General features: G+C 36.2%; 1 protein-coding gene across 2 annotated transcripts in view; it reads right to left on the reverse strand.

The window, feature by feature from the left end:
- Window positions 1-527: 527 nt before the first annotated feature.
- The window catches only part of LOC136856859 (zinc finger protein 83), a 214685-nt gene continuing 194688 nt past the window's right edge, over window positions 528-20524 (reverse strand). For both annotated transcript variants that reach the window (XM_068225189.1, XM_068225190.1), the window contains exon 5: window positions 528-2159. In XM_068225189.1, the coding sequence (XP_068081290.1) occupies window positions 1163-2159 (997 nt within the window). In that variant the 3' untranslated portion in view covers window positions 528-1162. The remainder of the gene's footprint in view (window positions 2160-20524) is intronic.

The raw sequence follows: 20524 nt of genomic DNA on the forward strand, positions 1-20524 counted from the left end.
TCGCCGACCGGTGTAGCATGACGGTAAGCACTGCTTGCATGTACCCGGACTCGAGAGGCGCTGTGGGTTTGAATCTCCCCATCGGCTGTTCTCTAAAGGTTTTCCGTAGTTTTCCCTTTTCCCTCGAGGAACATGCTAGAACAGTACCTTCTTCAAAAACCATGGCTGATTCCTTCCAAATCCTTTTCCAAACCCCCACTTGCAAGTGAAATTAATACCACGGTTCGTGATCGTATTCTGAGAATGAAGGCCAAATTTCAGAGGTATTGTAACATTGTTCCTGTAGACATTTAAAGAAAATCACTGAAAATCCAACCATTAACCATTTTATTCTCAGTAACCTAATTGCTATGCCCTTTAAAACAATCATGATTGTTAATTTTTAAAGGTACATTCGGCTGCTGTGGTGCGAAGCGCGAGCAGATATAAAAAACCCACGTGCTGGTTACGGACCATTTGTTGGCAGCCCAGCTGCCTGGGACTCTAGCGAGCGAAGTTACTGAGGGAGAAGAGTAGGAAGTAAAAGAACTGTTCATTTCAGGGACTGAGCAGTTCTGACACTAGTCCTTCTGGTGAACTACTCTCTCCCATTTCTACACTGAATGTTCCCTTTTGGAAGGCGGTAACGTTGTGGAGCAAAAGGTACTCTTGGATGATTGTATGTTGTGAATACCTTGCAAATGAAATTGGGAGATCTATCTCCTTGACTATTGGGTTGATGGAGCAATAGTGCTCAAGCAACCTTTGTAAAATCGGGAGCTTGAAGCTCAGATTGTTCATGGGCGATTTTGTTGATTTTTGCCCTTGATTTCTCTAAGCTAACAAGCTAGTACTGTACCTGAAATCTTGTGCTGCCGCTGAGCGAATTGTTTGTTAAAATTCCGTATCTGAAAAGAAACAAAAGAGGTGAAAAGAAATGTAACTTAAATTTTAAACCTTTTAATTAATTTTTTGATTGTCGTAGATAGACGCGTTCATACCCGCACCTTCTTTCACCTTTGTGACCCGCGAAAACACGGTAACACAAACTGTTAAATTATTCCCCATCACCGAGTGAGGCTATCTTAGCGCCACTCCCAGTGTCCACTGGAAGAGGCCCATGATGATTATCTATACTAGGATAATTTTGTGAATGTTGGCAAGACTTGAAAACGCACAGATTTCATTTGCGCTGTTTTTCAGGATTATGCAAAAAACTGATGTGCTTCCTCAAGTAACTCAATTTTACGAACTTTTTGCCACAGTGGAAACAGTTAAACTTTTCACAGGTTTCATCTCTACCTTCATGCTTCCTCTTAACATGTTCGTTCACGTATTCACGAGTCGCATAACTTTTATCACATACTGGACATGGAAATCTCTCTCCTGTATGCGTAGGTATATGTCTCGCCAAGTGATTCGACTGTAAATACTCTTTACCACAATACGAACACTTGTACTTGCGTTCCCCTCCAAAATGACTGCGAAGATGTAGTTTCAATACATGCAGATGCGGAAATCCCTTGTCGCATATGTTACACTTAAAATCAGTGTTACGAGTATGTGTAAACATGTGAGCCCTCATGTGCGATCGCTGGATGAAAGTCTTACCACAAATATCGCAGGCAAAGTCCTTCTGTCCTATATGTTTTGCTATATGGTAATTTAAATGGTGCCTCCTTCTGAAAGACTTTGAACATATTGTACACTGGAAATTCTTCTGCCCATTGTGAAGAAACATGTGAGTTTTCAAGCTTGCTCTGTGAGCGAAAGCGCATTTACAGATTGTACATTTGAAATTCTTGACGCCTGTATGGACTAGTTTGTGTGTCTTCAGACCATCCTTTTGTTTGAAAGATTTACCACATATGTTACATTTATGTGCTTTAACCGCATTATGGATATTGAGATGCACACCAAGAGCAGAGCTCTGGTTAAATTGCCGCCCACAAATTAAACAAACGTAAGGAGTCTCCCCTGTATGAATGCGAATATGAATGCTGAGATGACCTTTCTGATAAAATACTTTTGAGCAGTAGGAACACTCATACGTCCTTTCCTTCGAATGTACATTTAAATGGTCTCGTACGCTTCCACGATGGGAATATACTTTACCGCATATATCACAACGAAATTCTTCTTTTGTTGAAGCTGAGGAATCTTCGGCATCATGGGTATCCCTGTGAGATGAAAGAAAATAAGCATGACTTTGTTTATTCGGTCAGAAGCTCTTACAAAATATGAATGACACATTACAGTGAAAAATGGATAGAATATGTACAGTCATAATAAGCAGTAATTTTATATCAACAAATGCAGATACCAGCACACTAGACACAAAACAATACATGTATGCTGCCAGATTGTTCCTGTCTACAATTCAGCAACCTTAGTTCCAGGATTAGCTATTACTAGGTCATTCATTATATATCTAACAAGAGAGTTCATAACCATAGGTTGCTGTCTCTGTATGGAAGTACCACTCACACTGTCCACTGGAAGAGCCCTGTGATGATTCTCGAGCTCTAATTCAGAGACTTTAAGGGCTGACTTGCACTATACTAGGCTCCAGCAGGGCAGAGAGCTGTTGTTCTAAGTATTTTGGGCCGAGTGCCAATCCGAGTCGTATGTACCAGCTCTTATTAAGTTGACCAACCCTGCAAGGGTTTCCCTTTTTCAAACCTCTATGAATAGAACAAGGATGCCGCTTGTTTACAGCTTTCTTTCTAAGAACTTGTTCCATAATTTATTGCACAACTGTAGTCACTGAAAGCACAAACACATTATCAGGTGTCAGTCAGTCTCCTAGCCATGGTTCCGTACATAGTACAGGCCATTCACAGCAATGCTATTGCTGAGTTAATTGAAAGTGTTTAAAAAGTTATTCAAAGGACAGGGATGGCAATTATGATAATTCTAAAGAAGAGATTTTCAGTTCATCTTATACGAATGACTGTGAAATTGTACCTAAAGCCCCGGGTGAGATGGCAAAACATAGTGACTGGGTGTGACAGGCTTTCCAGGGGTGTTAGGAGAACTGAGATTCAAATATTTATATAATTCTGTATTGTAGTTGACTGTATTTTTGGAGTTTATGACCCAATGTTTTCCCATACTGCACTGGAAACAAATATTTATGCTACAGAACAATTATCGACCCACAAATGAAAGAAAGAACATGGCGTGTGATTTGCCACCAATGAAGATGAAATTAAGGCCTACTTTGACCTCTGCATTCTGATATTGAATTATATTGGAGCAATGATGAATGTATTGAGACCCAAAAAAGTGTGAAGCGTCTTTACATATCTAGTGAAATAAATTTCGTTTTATGGGTGTATTGAACTTTGAATAAACTAAATAAAATAATAAGGCCCGGTTGTATAAAACTTTTGATCTGAGTAACAAAGAGGAAAAATGGCTGCCAGTCAAGTTGAACTTCGATTTTCCGTTGTATAAACGCTAACCTAAGATCATCTCGTCTTGATCTAAGTTCAGATTTGACTGCCGAATATTCGTCGGTTAATCTCCTTGAACTTAGATCATTATCACTCATATTAAACACTGAAGTAGACCTGAAGACTTGAGAAGTGTTTCCTTGTATCGTATCTGCGTAAGAATACCGTACCTTAATAATATCGAGGTGTGTTATAAATATATTGAATGCTAGTAGTTAAATAACATTGCTAAAGATCGCTCTATTTTTTCAGAAGTGAGGTTATGTGAATATAATATAAACAATAGCCTACTGCTATACCAACATGTTGTTACTTAGTTTTCTATTATGTTTCAAGTTTACAAAACAAAGCATGTATAGCCTATTTTCTTTAGCAGGGATGTCAGATTATTCCGACTTTTCGTCTGATGAAGAAGAGTTGATTTTACAACGAGCTCCTCGCGTCTTTCGGCACAGACGGAATCCGATTATTGAATTGTGTGAAATGTTCAAAATAAGATTTCGTTTATCGAAAGATTTTGTGGAACGACTGGAACTAAAGTTAAGGGACACACTACAGAAACCTAGTCTAATAAATTATCCCCTGTCACCCATGTGTATGTTCCTAACAACTCTTAGGTTTTATGCTACAGTAAGTTTTCAAAGTCAACGGCTTTCTCTTTCAACTTTGATGTCACCATATAGGTTCTTTTATTTTCTATTATATGTTTGTACCTTGATAGTACAATATCCACCAGATCGCCCTTTTCTTTCTGTGTGAAGTTCCTTCCATGTTTACTTCGCGAGATTACAATATTATTTTCTTCTCCTTCTTCTTCGACAGTCACGGCAATTTCGTATTTCATTTGGTAACAGTCACGGCCAGGTCAATCCCACTAATTAAGTATTATCCAACGGGCCGAGCTATTTCGTATTTCATTTGTTTTGCGGTGTTGCCACGTCCAATTTTTTGAACTCCGATTACATTTGAACTACAAATGTGTAAACCGAGTTCAGTTTTATACAACGCGATGAAGTCGTAATCACAGTTCATTTTCAGAACTAAGTTCTTAATTGATCTCCAGTCAGATGTCTTTATACAACCAGGCATAAGTGAGTTATTCCACCTTTTCAATACAAATTAAATAGTGTTTATTAAAGAAACCTTTAATGGAACTAATTTTGACCTATTTAAAGATCATATTCAGCCATATTGCATGTAGAATGAAGTATTTGAAACACAGTTGTTTTAAAGATAGTCTTAAAACAGTTGTTTTGATGATAGCCTTAAAACAAGTTTAACAATATGAAAAATTGTTTATAGAATTTTATGAAAACTCATTTGTTGTAAGAAATTAGTTCACTTAGCTGTAGGAATATACAGAAGAAGTAGTCTTAAAGTATTATTCGTAGTATTCAAGAACGTAGATACAATTCAAAATTCATAGTCTTGATGAGATGTGGAAATGGGCATATGAGCATAGTGTTGTTGTGGTAGAGGAGAAGAAGTCTTATGCTATTCTTCTTATCACTACAAAGCGTACATACACTTTAAAATCATTCATAATCTTGATGAGATGTAGAATTGAGCATATATGCAAAGTATTGTCTCGGTAAAATGTGAGTTGAACAAATATATTATTGCAGTGGAAAGGAAATTCTATATAGTTGTGTGTCAAGAAAACAATGTAAAATATATTGAAGGTATCCATGGAGATTAATGACTTTTAAAAATGAAAGTGAAAAGACACTTGAAGATATGAATTAAGTTTAAAAAAAATATTATTTGTATTAAAATGGTGGAAAGAATTCTCATCTCATGTTGATATAAATGAAAGGAAAAATAAATAAAATTTAAAAAATGTAGGAAATATTAATGAAATTTAAGGGATGTAAAATATTGAAAGAAAGAAACGATATAAACCAAATTGTGGCTCATTTTACATAACTAAGTGTTGGACATATTAGTAAACTAATGTACTTGGAAGCAAAAGACATGAAAAAAGAAAAATACTAAGTTTAAAAGTTGAATAAATATATAGTTATAATGAAAGGTGTTATGAATGGATGTAAAAAAACTTAAGGTGGGGCTGAAAATTGAGGGAATGGAGGTAAATGCCTAGGAGAGCTGGAATGAATAGAATGGAAGATTGAATTTAGATCAGTTAAATTAACATTTTTAAGAATAATGAAAAAAAGGTCAAAAAGAATATTGGTTTTCTTCACATATTTCATTTTGGTTGTAACTAGAGTTAAAATATTGATCTAAATGTATGAAAAATTCTCTGTTATATCAAGTATTAGGCCTTTGTGTGATGTTTTAAGAATTTTTAGGTCTTGTTGAATATCGGTGAAATTACGGTTATAGCCATGCATATGCTGACCCACAGCCAAACATTTATTGTATTTAATGGCAGTCCAATATTCTGAGTATCTACTGATGAAGTATCTCCCTGTTTGATATAAGAAAAATTGCAATCATGACATTTGAATCTATAAACACCTGATTTCTTTTTGCTAGTGTCTTTACGTTGCACCAACACAGATAGATCTTATGGTGACAATGGGACGAGAAGGGCCTAGGAATGGGAAGGAAACAGCCATGGCCTTAATTAAGGTACAGCCCCAGCATTGGCCTGGTGTGAAAATGGGAAACCACAGAAAACCATTTTCAGGGCTACCGACAGTGGGATTCAAACCTACTATCTCCTGGATGCAAGCTCACAGCAGCACGCCCCTAACTGCATGGCCAACTCACCTGGTAACACCTGATTTAGAGAAACAATTAAATTTATTAATAGAGGTGGAGTTGTATAAGTTGTATGAATTCTTATTATTAGTTTTGAATGCTACATTTATAATGCATTTTTAAAGGTGTTAGTGATTTCGTAAATGTCCTTGTTAAAAGTAAAGGTTCAAATTATTGAGGCATTAGGTTTATCTTTCATTAAAGTAGTTGAAGGGCGATGTCTGTACTTATTAATTATTCTATCAATGAAAAAATTGTTGTATCAGTTTGATTTAGCAATGAAACAAATGCTATTTAATTCACTTTTTATATCTTGTTTGAACATAGGAATAGTTTAAGCTCCAGTGAAAACTAAACTATTGTAAGTGGCCCGTTTGTGGGTTATGTGGTGATGAATCATGATGGATTGTGGAAATAGTTTGAGTAGGTTTTCTGAAGATTTTATAACCTAAAGAATTTGGGTTTCTAGTGATGGTTAGGTCTAAATAAGTTTTGTTCTAGTTCAGATTCAAGTGTAAATTTAATATTATTAAGATTTAGAAGAGTGGGCTTGGCACTAGAAAATTTTTCATCTAAAATAACTTGGACATCATCGACATATATAAGCCAAAAGCGGATATTGTTAAAATTTTGTTTTTTTTCAATCTTGTTATGTTCTATGAAATGTAGGTAAATATAAGCTAGTATGCCTGAAGCAGGTGAGCCCATGGCCAAACCTTTTTGTTTATAGATGATAATATTATCATGTTATCCAGAATTAATTTCAAAACTGAACGAAAATCTTTGATTTCTAATTTACTTAAATGACTGTGTTGATTCAACTTTTAAACATTAGTATTTTTCTTTCTTCATGTCTTTTGCTTCCAAGTAGCTTACATTAGTTTACTAATATGTCGAACACTTGGTTACGTAAGATGAACTACATTTTGGCTTATTTCCTTTCATTATTTCTTTCAATATTTCACATCCCTTAAATGCCATTAATGTTTCCAACATTTTTCTATTTTTATTTATTTTTCCTTTCTTTTATATCAACATTAGATGAGAATTCTTTCCACCATTTTAATACAAAGAATATAAATTTTTTTACTTAATTCATATCTTCAAGTGCCTTTTCACTTTCATTTTTTAAAGTCATTAATCTCCATGGATACCTTCAACATTTTTTTACATTGTTTTCTTGACACACAACTATATAGAATTTCCCTTCCACTGCAATAATATATTTGTTCAACTCACATTTTACCGAGACAATACTTTGCATATATGCTCAATTCTACATCTCATCAAGATTATGAATGATTTTAAAGTGTATCTATGCTTTGCAGTGATAAGAAGAATATCATAAGACTACTTCTGCTCTACCACAACAACACTATGCTTATATGCCCATTTCCACATCTCATCAAGACTGTGAATTTTGAATTTATCTACGTTCTTGAATACTAAGAATATTTTAAGACTTCTTCTCGTATATTCCTAGAGCTAAGAGAACTAATTTCTTACAACAAATGAGTTTTCAAGAAATTCTATAAACAATTTTTCATAGTGTCAAACTTATACGTTTTAAGACCATTTTAAGACCAACCATCTTCAAAACAACTGGGTTTCAAGTACTTTATTCTACACATGATATGGCTGAAGATGACCTTTAAATAAGTCAAAATTAGTCCCATTAAATGTTTCTTTAATAAACATTATTTAATTTGTTTTGAAAAGGTAGAATAACTCACTTATTATTTTATTTAGTTTCATCTCTACATATGCCCAAACGTTTTGAGATTTACCACATAATATCTTCATTTTCACATCATTATTAGTTGAATTCAATTATTTTGAATGTGTCACTGAAAACTGTGCTTGAAAATCCTGGCTGCTGTTCTATTTATGGCATTTATTTCATAGCAGTGCACAGCAGTTCTGACTCGGTGGCTTATTTGAGTTGAGGGTGATTTAAATCTGATTTCTAACAGAGCACATGGGACCAATAAACCTTATATAATTGCTTTAAGGACATGTACTCTAATACACCTGTTTCTAGAATAATAGAAAATTATAAGAAATTATTTTATGCAGAACAGTGAGCTAAATAAATTAGAATTAGAAGAATTCATTAGAATTTTAACTTTTACATTGGATAACAATTATTTTGTAATATCTACAAACAAAGTAAAGGCCTGGGTTCACTGGCATCTAGTGTACTGGTGAATATTTATGTGAATTTCTTAGAGCCGAGTAAAATAATAATAATAAAAAAATACAGGGATTGAAAATGTGGTTAAGATACATTGATGATGTATTTGTTATTATCAATGAGCAAGAATTAAAACTTGATACCAGTAAACTTTAAGATTTATTCAATGAATTGGATATGAATATTAAGTTCACAATGGAATCTGAAAAGAATAAAACTAAATTATTTGGACATAATAACTAGAAATGATAACCAATTCAAATACCAAATATTTAGGAAACCTATACAAATTAGGTAACCTTTTAATTGGTGAGTTACCAGTTGACTGTTTGGCACCTTTGTTGAGTTTTTCATTCATATGTAAACAAAATTTTACAAGCCACAAGTTTTTACTTATCAATGGGGTGATTGGCTAAAAATCTTTATAAATGTTGGTTCTTTATAAATCTTTATAAAGTTGATAGAGTCGATCAGTATCATAGGTCAGGTATATCTTGACCTGTCAGAAGTGTTAAAAACAGTACATCGGACAATCAGGAAGAAGTTTAGAAATTCGATATAAAGAACGCATGAATGCAGTGAAGGACATGAACATAAGCATAACAATCATAGTTCCATGACCACAGAAAAGGACATGAAATTACCGTACACAGTTCAGAAAGGGAATTACATTAATATCTTGGAGTTAATGTTTATCTACTTCTCACAAAAAAGTAATAATAGTAACTTAAATTTCAATTAAATTTCTGCAGAAGAAAATGCATTGTTCAAATTGGCAAACTCATATGTTAAAAGAAAGAAAAATCAAATAACAATGAATCTATGAACTTTATCCCTATCAACTCTTGCAATAAGCATTAAGAAGTCACAACCATACTACTTTCCTCTTACCTGCAATCAGGGCTGAATTTAGCTACTGCAACACCTTTCGGTCCAAATAATTTTGCGCCCCTTTCCGTAAACTTGATAAGACAAAATTACAATTACTATTATTTATATATATATATATATAGTCAGATGCCTCTAAGGTTAAAAGAAAATGAAAACATACAACCCGTTTTCCAGTTATAGATTGGGTCAGGGATGGAATGAATGAATCTTGCGACGAGGATAGGAATTGTGCTGGCTGCCGAAGCCTGTTGCACTCCTCTGGGGCAATGATTAATGACTGACTGATGAAATGAAATGATATTGGAGTGTTGATGGAATGAAAGATGACAGGGAAATCTGGAGTACCCAAAGAAAAACCTATCCCACCTCCACTTTGTCCAGCACAAATCTCACATGGAGTGACCGGGATTTGAACCAAGGAACGCAGCAGTGAAAGGCTGATGTACTGCTGCCTCTAAGGTGAAATGTGAAACATTGATACCAATGAATAATAATAATTCTAACTGAGAGAGCAGACGACTGTCAACTCTGCACAATTTCACTACCCCAGCTTTTAAACATTAGCATGTAATCATGACGAGAGTCAACATTCCTATCGTCCATTAACTCTTGATTTCTGTGTTTCCAATTATTGAAGCCAGTTGTTGCAGACTGAGATGCTCACAGGGTTTACAAGGAGCACAAAATAGATTGTCAGCTGCAGTAATAAACCAGATATTCATGTTTCATAATGTCTCCATTTAAAAGCTTTCTTTCAAACAGCACTCGCTAATTGCCTGGATACATCTGCATAGAATTATAGAAAATGTCCTCATTCTGTTTCACACCACTTTGAGCAAAGTAGTCTCTAGTAATGTAATTCATAAGCCAAAAATAAGGGTAATCATTTGGTTTAAAAATACCTTCCCTTGATATTAGAGCGTCTTCATAATTTTCACTTATAGTTCCAACAGCACGCCAATGGAAACGCAACTAAAAGTGGGCATACACTCAACAAAGTTTTCTCTGATGTTACCATCATTTTTATTTTCGTCATTGCATGAGAAGTTGGATAGTGTGGAAAACAACTCTACATTCAGTGTTTGAGAAAACAATTCACATTCCCTCCCCTTCTTCCCTTCTGCTAAGCTGCGATAATTTGCGCCATTTACCGTAATCATTTTTGACTTTCCATCTCATGTTCATGACATGATAAACATTTAATAAAACTCTCACAAAATGAATAAAAAAGGCTTTTTCTTTTATGGACTTCTCCAGAACTCTTGGTATTATGGGAAATTAGCGGCCTTCTTAATTCACTCAACACGACACGGTTGTCTTTAGATGGTGTTTATTCGCTGACCACTCGACTAAGTTGCAGCCCGAAGTGATCTTGATATCCATATGCAGAACTGAGGGGGTTATGTTTCAACATTGTGATGGTATTTATAATAGCATTACCGACAGTTTTCACATAAGCAGAAGGAAAATTCCGTTATTTATCTCAGGAGTGTTCGCTTTTGAATACAAAAGTGCTCGCATTATGAAAACTAGTTTTCAAACGATTAGACCTTCTCGTGTTTGCCGCCCCACACATTTGCCACTCTGGTCCCACGCACATAAGGTCCATGCCTAAATATGGCTCTGGTTGCCACAGCTGATTTACATGCACAGTCCTAGAAGAAGTGTTATCTGAGTGGACCATTTTTTAGTTTAAGATCTTCGAAGATGAGAAAAATAGGCAATATGTAATAGCTATATTCCAATTGTTTGATGCTCCTTGTTTAAAGGGGCCTAATATCTAGGTCATCCACCTTGTCAATTGCTTAAGTAATGTTTTGATAATAATTGAACATCTAATTGTTTTATCATTTTAATCAAGTCTCTGGAATTTGTGAAAGAAGAGAATGGTCTTTTCTTGAAACATGTACAATTGAATGATATAATGGTCCTTTTAAAAGTATTAACAAGGCAGACTCATTATCTCCTGCATTTTTTTCAGTGCAGTAAGATTGTCACTGCAAGTAGTCATTATGGACCACTATAGGCTATTAATATGGTCAACTTTATAGATTTTGTCATATCCTGACATCACATATCTGACCAATGATTTTTCCATGCCCATTTTGTACCATAGAGACTGGTAATGAAAGAGCAAGTTCTTGTTTCTTTCCCTAAAAAGAAAGAATCACTTACCAATGTAGTCGATGCAAGAACCAAACTACTCTAACATCATGTACCAGCAGAAAGATGGAAAAAACCTGATTCTCTCGAAGTCCAACTCTCCAAAAGTGTATGGTGGCCTCATGCAGCAAGTTATACAATAATTTCCAAGTTTCCCCATCATGGCAGAGAGGGATGGATCACACTTAATTTGGTCCACACATCAAGTTGGTGCACGTCCTCTTAGTTGATGAATATGAACTTCAAACTTTCTGGGTATGTGGCCGAAGTGCCCAAGGTACCGCTGGCTTACATCGGTCAACAGTCTTGTCTTGATGCATCTCTCTGTGGGCGGAAGTGTAGAATAAATCCACCTGTTACAAAAGGTGACTATAAGAAAACCCACGGGCTTTCATCTTGGAAGCCTGAGTTGTCGACCATGGGCTTCTGAGTCTGGCAACGCTTTCACTTACTCGTGTCAGGCTCCTCACTTTCATCTATCCTATCAGACCTCCTGTGGTCAACTCTTGTTCTTTGCTCACCCCGATGGTATTGGATTTGCAAGGCCTAGGGAGTCTTCAATTTTTCTGATACTTTCATTCTTTACCTCCGATTGGGGTAACAGAGGATGGTTGTTGTTCAGTTGTACTTCCTCTCAAAACAACGTTCACCACCACTCAAGAGAGTAGTTGCCAGATATGACAGACAGAAGACATAGTCTAGAAAGGCTCAGGAAATTATCATTCTGACCATAAGACACTCAAATACAGGGCTTTTATTATTATTATTGTTATTATTGTTGTTGTACTGCAACGGTACACCCGCCCCGTTCATTTAAATCAAGCACCTTGTGAAATGACATCTTACACTTAAAACTTGAAACAACTACAGCAAGAAGTTTGGACTTCGGTCAACAGATGTCGCTACTAAAGTGATAAAGTAATTTTGTATTCCTAGGTTTACTACACTGAGTTGATTATCTTTATTTTTTGGTATGTTAAAGTTGTCAACACTTCAACCTCCTTCCGCCAAGTTTAAAAGTGGCCAATAAAAAATTTTCTGTATTTAATTTTCAACCAATCAGAGTTTTCTTCTTCATATTTAGGTTGTCCAATAAAAAAAATGTCGGGCTTTAGCCCAGATCTCTCTCAAAACTTCCTCTCGGGAATAAAAGCTGGCAATTTTTTAAGCTACCTTGTCTTCTTGATCCAAAGTACTGAGTATGTGCTAATAGTGGAGGCAGGGGCGGTTCACCCTTCATCGAGCAGTCCAGCGCAATAAGGTAATGGCAGCCATTTAATAACTAGGTGATAGCTTCTGAAAGCTAGCTCGAGGGGAAGATTTCCTGTCTTTAATTATGTAACCTTTAATTTCCAATCTTCAATAATGTAAACTTCATCTTCAAATGTAAATCTCAAAACTAGCCTAGGAACTTAGCCAAAGTTCGGGAATAGAGAGTGTGACACCCTCTCGAGTTCCCTATCAACTTGTTATTGAGGTGACAATGTTTTTGTAGCCATTTTCTATCTGCAGCCTTGTAACTTAAATTTTTCTCCATCACCTCAGTAGAATGGGATTAGCCTCTGCAACATCGGGCAGTGAGCCCAACTAGGGTTTTAAACTTCTAAGTGTCAGTTTTCAAGGAGTGCAAGTGTCTGCCTCTGCTGCATTTTGATTTGTGGACCCGGTAGAATGAGTATTCGATACTCCTGTAAAAACTTAGTGTCTTTTCTGTAAAGTGATTAGACTGTGAGAGTTTAAGACAGTGAATTCTGTTTATATTATAAAATGCAGGTTGTGCCTTGAGAGGCCTGAAAGTTGCCATGAGAAGGCAGTGAAGGTATAAGCTTTGGAGCGTAGTCTCCTAGATATTCATAGAGCATAGACGCTCTTTTTATTTTTGTAGAAGTGTTATTAGAACTCTGTAAAGGAATGTGGGAGACCTGTCTTCTTAACTCTTGAGCGTGTGGAGCAATGATGCTCAAGGAGCATTTGTAAAATAGGGAGCTTCAAGCTCAGAGGATTAATTGAAAAATTTTCTTGATTTTCTGATTTCTCCTACCTTGTATTTGAACTACTGTACCTGAAATCTTGTACTGTCACTGAGTGACTGGTTTTGTTAATATCTTGCATTTGGAAAAAAAAAAAAAGGTCCAAAAGAAATATAACTTTGACTTTTAAAGCTTTCAATCAATCTTTTGATTGTAGTAGATAGACCCATTTCACCTCTGTCCACCACAAAAACATGGTAACAATTATTATTGTACCACGGGTACTCCTTCCACAGCTAGTTAAACAGTGTGCCTTCTCTTAGGCCATCTATGTAAACAAACTTGAATTTGTGAACTCCCAGAAACTTTTGTCGTCTACAGGTATAAGTCTCTACCAGCGATTTATTTGCTCCCTCTCATGGGCTAAACTCTAATTATTTCATAGAATAATTTTTTTGTTTGATGTTTGTAAACTTGGTTCTGAGGATTTTTTTTTTTTTAATGTACCAAAGTTACCAACACTTCAGCTGGTTCACCCTTGATTGTAATCAACCTATCAAAAACTTGGAAATAATTTTTCTAGCCAATTAAATCCAGGGGTGTGTTTAGGAATCTAGCCTATCAGTAAAGAGTGCTGGAATGTTCCCCTTATAGTACTATAAAAGCAGGGCACTTTAGGGCAGTATTGTCTGAATTGCTCCAGTACTTGGGAGTGTGTCATGTCCGAAGGGGGGCAGGAGAGAGCCCGGCGTGAGGAAGATCCAACAGAACAAGTTAATGGTAGAATTTACTTAGATGTGTGATAGCTCCAGAGGATAGTTTGAGGGGAAGGATTCAATCTCTTTTCTTTTAATCCAATACTACAATAAATGTAGAATTTCAGCAAGTCTGTCCGACTCGTTGGCTGAACAGTCAGTGTACAGGCCTTCGGTCCAGAGGGTCTCGGGTTTGATTCCCGGCCGGGTCGGGGATTTTAACCTTAATTGGTTAATTCCTGCACCTCGGCGAGCCAAACCTGTCCTGGGATATCCCGGCACTAAAAGCCATACGACATTTCATTTCAGCAAGTCTGAGGACTCTGTTCTATTCCCTACAGGGAAAAATGTAATGTACGGAAATGAAGAGTGATGACCCTCTGCCATATCCCATTCGACCTTGCATGGGGTGATTAAAGTTTTCAAAACCTCTAAATTTCGTAAATCTTTTTGGCACTAATGTTTCTCATTTAGTCACCCTGTGTAGTATTGGATTAGCCTCCGTATCATTAGGCCATAAGCCCACTTAGCATTTCAACAATATCTTCAAGGAGTGCAAGAGTTTCGCTTCCTTGCCTTTTCTTTCTGGCCAGTCGTGAGCAACCTTTTTCTTTTACCATTAAGGTCACATAGTATGGGCTATTATGTCCCTGTACATTCATTTAAGAGTGTAAAAGTTTTCTTGTGTTGTTTCCATTTAGGAACAGTGATTATTGTGAAATGAATAAGCTCACATTGGGGCAACTGTGCACGAACGCTTTAATGCAAGGTGGAATTTTAATGTGCATTAAGAAACTGATGCCTCCGAGAGGCTAGACTATGGTATTGTGGAGCTCAGACTCCTGAGCAATGTAACTTCTGGGATTTTACAATGCTTGGTAAAGCTAAAGGTTCCACCTATTCAATACAATAGGTGGAACCTTTAGCTTTACCAAGCATTGTAAAATCTTGAGTCAATACGGACAAAAAATGAAGTTTTTAATACTAAATAACTTCTGGGAGCAAATCCTGACTTATAGAATATTTGTACCGTCAAGAGCAATAACGCTCTTTTCTATGTAAATCAACCAAACTGTTAATTATCGCAAGCTTTGTACCTGAATTTTGGACTTCTAAGTCTGTTACTGGTAGAGCTGGCGACCTCATTAATAACCTGTAATATTTGTCAGTTATATGTTCAGATTTTCTATTTTTAATCCTCTGTGAGCCACAGAAATCCCATAGTAATTATTATTATTATTAATGACGATGATTTTCGTTTAAAGGGGCCCATCATCTAAGTCGTCTTATTGGCTGAATGATCAGTGTACTGGCCTTTGGTTCAGAGGGTCCCGGCTTCGATTCCCAGCCAGGTCAGGGATTTTAACCTTCACTGGTTAATTCCAATAGCTCGGGGGCTGGGTATTTGTGCTGTCCCCAACATCCCTGCAAAGCACACACCATACAAAACATCACTATCCACCATCTTAATAACACGCAGTTACCTACACTTGGCAGATGCCGCCCACCCTCATCGCACGGTCTGCCTTACAAGGGCTGCACACGGCTAGAAATAGCCACACATAATAGTCATCATCCATTTAAAAACAATTCACAATGTTGTGCCCAACTAAGGAGTGCAACTGAACTTATTTAGCAGATGAATTTACTTTCTTCTCTTCCCAGAATCTCTTCATCCTCCCGCTGAGTTCTTCTTCCGTCCTTCCGTCCATGCAGTGCTGGTTCTCTTCTTGAGTATTTTTCCACCAAAATTATTTTTGTTCACCAACATTCTAAAGCTGTCCCATATAATTTCACCTGTTATGCTGATTTTTTGAAGGTCTTTTTCAATTTCAGTTAACAAATTATTCCTGACTTTTAAGGTAGCTATCTCGTCTCAATTAGCTCACTAGTCGACACGTACTCCCCGGCCCTCTCGAAGATTAGCTCTCCATATACGAACTGTGTTCGAATTGTGGCGAAGCTATCGAGAGCTTGGTTCTATTTTCAATTTCAAGATGACTAAAAATTGGTCACTGGAGGAAACAAAACTGTTAATTGAAATGTATGAAAGTTGAGAAATTTTGTGGAATGTGAAATGTACCGATTACCGTGACAGAGTGAAGGAACATAAAACTTTAGAGGAAATAGGAGTGAAGTTTTTGTGTTTTGGAGTTGAAGTTCAAAGAAAACTTCACAACTTAAGGAATCAGGTAAGTATGTTTAATAAAGTTGAATTAAGAGTAAATTGTTAGTTTATATTTTATTATAATCACATCAATTTGCATAGAAATAAATATATTATAATGATTGGAGCCTGGTTATTATTATGATAATAGCAAGTATATTGTGACCTTTCACATAATCTGATTTAGGGTTCAAAGTTGTTGATGTGCCTCGGCTGGTGTCACGCGGAGATGCAAGGAACCCCACTCGAGGGACGTGCAAGTTCATAGAGTCTGGTCACAGGATCTCACCGTTTAGATTTTCGAAATCCAACTGACGCATGAGAATTTATCCAATAATGACTTAAAACTATACTATACTATAGTACTAAACTTAACCTACTAATGAGAAATCGAAGAATAACTCTTTTCTTGGAAGGATGTTCTGTTTAATGAATAACATATCATGGAAACATAGTTACAACTTAACGGAAAGCAACATAAATGGATGTCTATTTTAACATTAGACTGAATATAACTGCTCAAAGTCCCTAAACTTTTGTTGGTCATCACATGTCACCACATTAAATTCCATTCACAAATAAAAAATAAAACATGTTGGCTTCGCTATCGATCTTAAAATTTCAATAAAATAACAAACAAAAAAACAACATTCAAGATGCTGAAGGATTAATTCCATTATAAATTCATTAATCACATCAATTGTCCTTTGGTTACTAAAATTAAATTAAAGAAATTTTATTCATTAACATTCATGTTCACTAACCCCAAAAATGAATGTCTTTCAGTATTCCGATATCTTTTAAGTCATCACCTAATTCGAAAAGAAAAAAAAACTAAATAAAAACAACTTGGATGCTCCAGTGATATGTTCTCAACGTTGACACTAATACCAAAATGTGATCAATAATTAAGACTACATTATGAACCTTCTAATTACTAAAGTCACGTAACAAGTCAGAAAAACAGCCTCTTTCAAAATACTGCAACAGCTGCATCTGGATAACAACAAATTCCTGACGATAAGGACATCAATAATGATAATAATTCCAACTTCCGATGACTCTGCAGCCTCTGGTATTTTCCACGAACAGTCCTGAAAAATCTGCACTCAATGCTTACTACCAAATCTGTGATCTACCAAAGAATATTATTTAGCAGGAAAATCAAGCTATGCATCACTCAGAACCATATTTACACATTTCACCTGCAACATGGTTTTCACTTACATGGTGTCATTTATTATTGAAGATTCTAATTCATCCCTTCACATCTGTGCATAATCCATTCACATGAACTCTTGGGCTATCGCATTTTTTACGCCTATCACATAAGCAATTCTGGTATTCCTTGAAAAACTTATCACAAAATTGTATTCATGCTTAAGTAGGCTACACAACATTCATTACCACCATTAAAATTCACATGCATGACGAACATCAATTCACACCTCAATAAATATATCACCGGGATCTTTTCGAAGACAGCATCACATTATTTAATGAACAACCCCAATGAATTACTATCCATCAAACAAAACATTAATTATTTACTTATCGCGACGATCCTATTCAAAACCCTTCTCACTTGTATGTGCATCATGCTCAATAAATTCTCAATTCATTTGCCGAATATTCAAGCACGTTATTCTCGAAGACTACCTTATCCATGCATATTAAAAATCAATATCAATGTGATAATATCATCATCTTATTTGCAAAAATTACATATATGACATGAAAATCTAATGTTGGATGATTCTAATTTTACGCACATATCAACTATCTTATGGCCAACTACTAATAAAACATATCTACATAATGAATCACACACCGAAATTCACTTATGATGACCGTATCTTAGTAAAATGCAGCAATCATGAATAAAAATCTCCTGCATAATACCTATTATTAAGCGCTTGTACTTAAATATGTAATAGACAAAAGATTATAATTTTCCCAGGATTATGACAAAAACACAACATTTCTTGACCGTTACGGAATAATAATTGACGATCGCACGGTATCAATCAAGTTGTTTTACCTTTTACATGCCACATTTTTGACACCATAAAAATCAATTCTACACTACTTTAAGCATCTACATAGCAGAATAGATGGGTACTTATGGGTACTTATCGAACTGGTGGCTTTGGGAAGTTGACGTCTTCCATCTCTCAGATTTTAGCTTTTATCATCTGGCATGCATCTCAACATTTTCTGTCCCTTTGGGACCGCTTATTATTTTAGTGCATCATTATCTGATAATTTGACGTCATGGAATCAATTCTATTCATATATGGTGACATCGTAATACCTGAAACTTGTAATGAACAGTTAGTACAGTGTCATATGCATAAATGGCATTTTAAATATATTGAGTTAACACTCGCCTTATCTAAAGATAATAGATAGTGTATATCTTTTCCCTTTCAAAATTAACAATTCATGCTGTTCATATTTCTTTTACAATTATAATTGCCTTTAATCCTGCTTCTTTCTAGTCGTGTGCGATACGTCTTATGACCTCTTAGAAGAAATGTTTTTGTCCCTATTGTCTTCTCAAAACAAAATCCACTTCTACGGCACAATAATAAAAGTTGGTTTACTTTTAATCATCTTCTGAATGCTGTGGCCTGTAATCTCCCTCCCAGATGATTTTGACATTTACCGTATAACCTCTCTGATACATGACGCTCTTGAAATCGTTGATCTTGGCAAAGGAACATGTTTAACAATCCGTCGCCTTCATAACTCGACATTCCAATTGACTATCTCAACATGGGTCTCGATTCTCGAATTATATCATAATAGATAGATAATGTATGACCACCGTACATGAAGTGAGCTTGGCCCATTTGATTCAACAGATTCCGTGGCCTCCACTACACATTTTCTTCATTGAGGTTCCATGCTATCTATCGATATCTGTTTATCTTCCGCTGAAGAAAATACAATATTTATTCAATCTCGTCATACTATGACATTTTGTTACCGACCGTCACGAAATAAAATACCACCAAGCTCGATAGCTGCAGTCGCTTAAGTGCGGCCAGTATCCAGTATTCGGGAGATAGTGGGTTCGAACCCCACTGTCAGTAGCCCTGAAGATGGTTTTCCGTGGTTTCCCATTTTCACACCAGGCAAATGCTGGGGCTGTACCTTAATTAAGGCCACGGCTGCTTCCTTCCCATTCCTAGCCATTTCCATTCCCATCATCACCATAAGACCTATCTGTGTCGGTGAGACGTAAAGCAACGTGCAAAAAAAAATTACCACGGGGTTCTGAGCTTGAATTCACCGGTACCTTCAATTCGTTTTCTGTTATTTATTCAGCTGAGCAAGTTATTTCATTTACTGGCGTACTTGGGCGTAGGACGACTGGACGTATAATGACTGGATGTATGATTTCATTAATTTTATGTTATCATAAACTTCCAATGTTCTCCTAACTTTAATCCAACAGCCATTGGAAGGTTACAATATAATATAATATAATAAATATATACAATATTTAAATTAATCAAAAATGTGATGCTCTCTATTGTTTAAAGTATCTCAAGAATTGAAAAATTGAAAAACAGAAAGAGCGGTAGCAGGACAGATGACAGTTACCAAAGTAGATTACTCTCTTTTTACATAGAATAATCACAGCTGCTGCAACTTGTCAGTAGTAGTGTGATGACATTTCAACTACTCTCCACTCTCTACAGATGCACAAGTGGACAGGGTGTGACAAGAACTTGTGAAAGTTATCTTGGCGAGTGACTCGCCGGGTACTCTCGATAGTTATTCGGGCCGAAATTAACTCTTAAATGGACAACAACCTGAGAGCAGATATCGAAAGTTATTCTCCCAGTTAATCTCAAATGGAAAGCCACCCTTAGTCATCATCTTCTTTGCATTTTTCCATTTATGTGGGGTCTACCTTCTAGCAATGTTTCCTACACTTCAATCATTCCATAGCATCTCGAGGGCTGAGTTTGGTGAGCCGTATGTCATCTCTCACCCCATCCAGCCAGCGTGTTTGAGGTTACTCTCAAGGTCGGCGACCCTCCATGTTCAGTTGAAGGGCAGTAACTGAGGTTTCACTGCTACGGAGTACATGCCCATATCATCGCAGACGTGCTTCACGCATTTTCTCTCTGATTGGGGAAATCTTCAATTTCTTCCACACAGCATCGTTCCTGATATGGTCTAGTCGAGTGAAGCCATTGGATCAC

Source organism: Anabrus simplex, chromosome 1 (genome assembly GCF_040414725.1).
Source record: "Anabrus simplex isolate iqAnaSimp1 chromosome 1, ASM4041472v1, whole genome shotgun sequence".
NCBI lineage: Eukaryota > Metazoa > Arthropoda > Insecta > Orthoptera > Tettigoniidae > Anabrus > Anabrus simplex.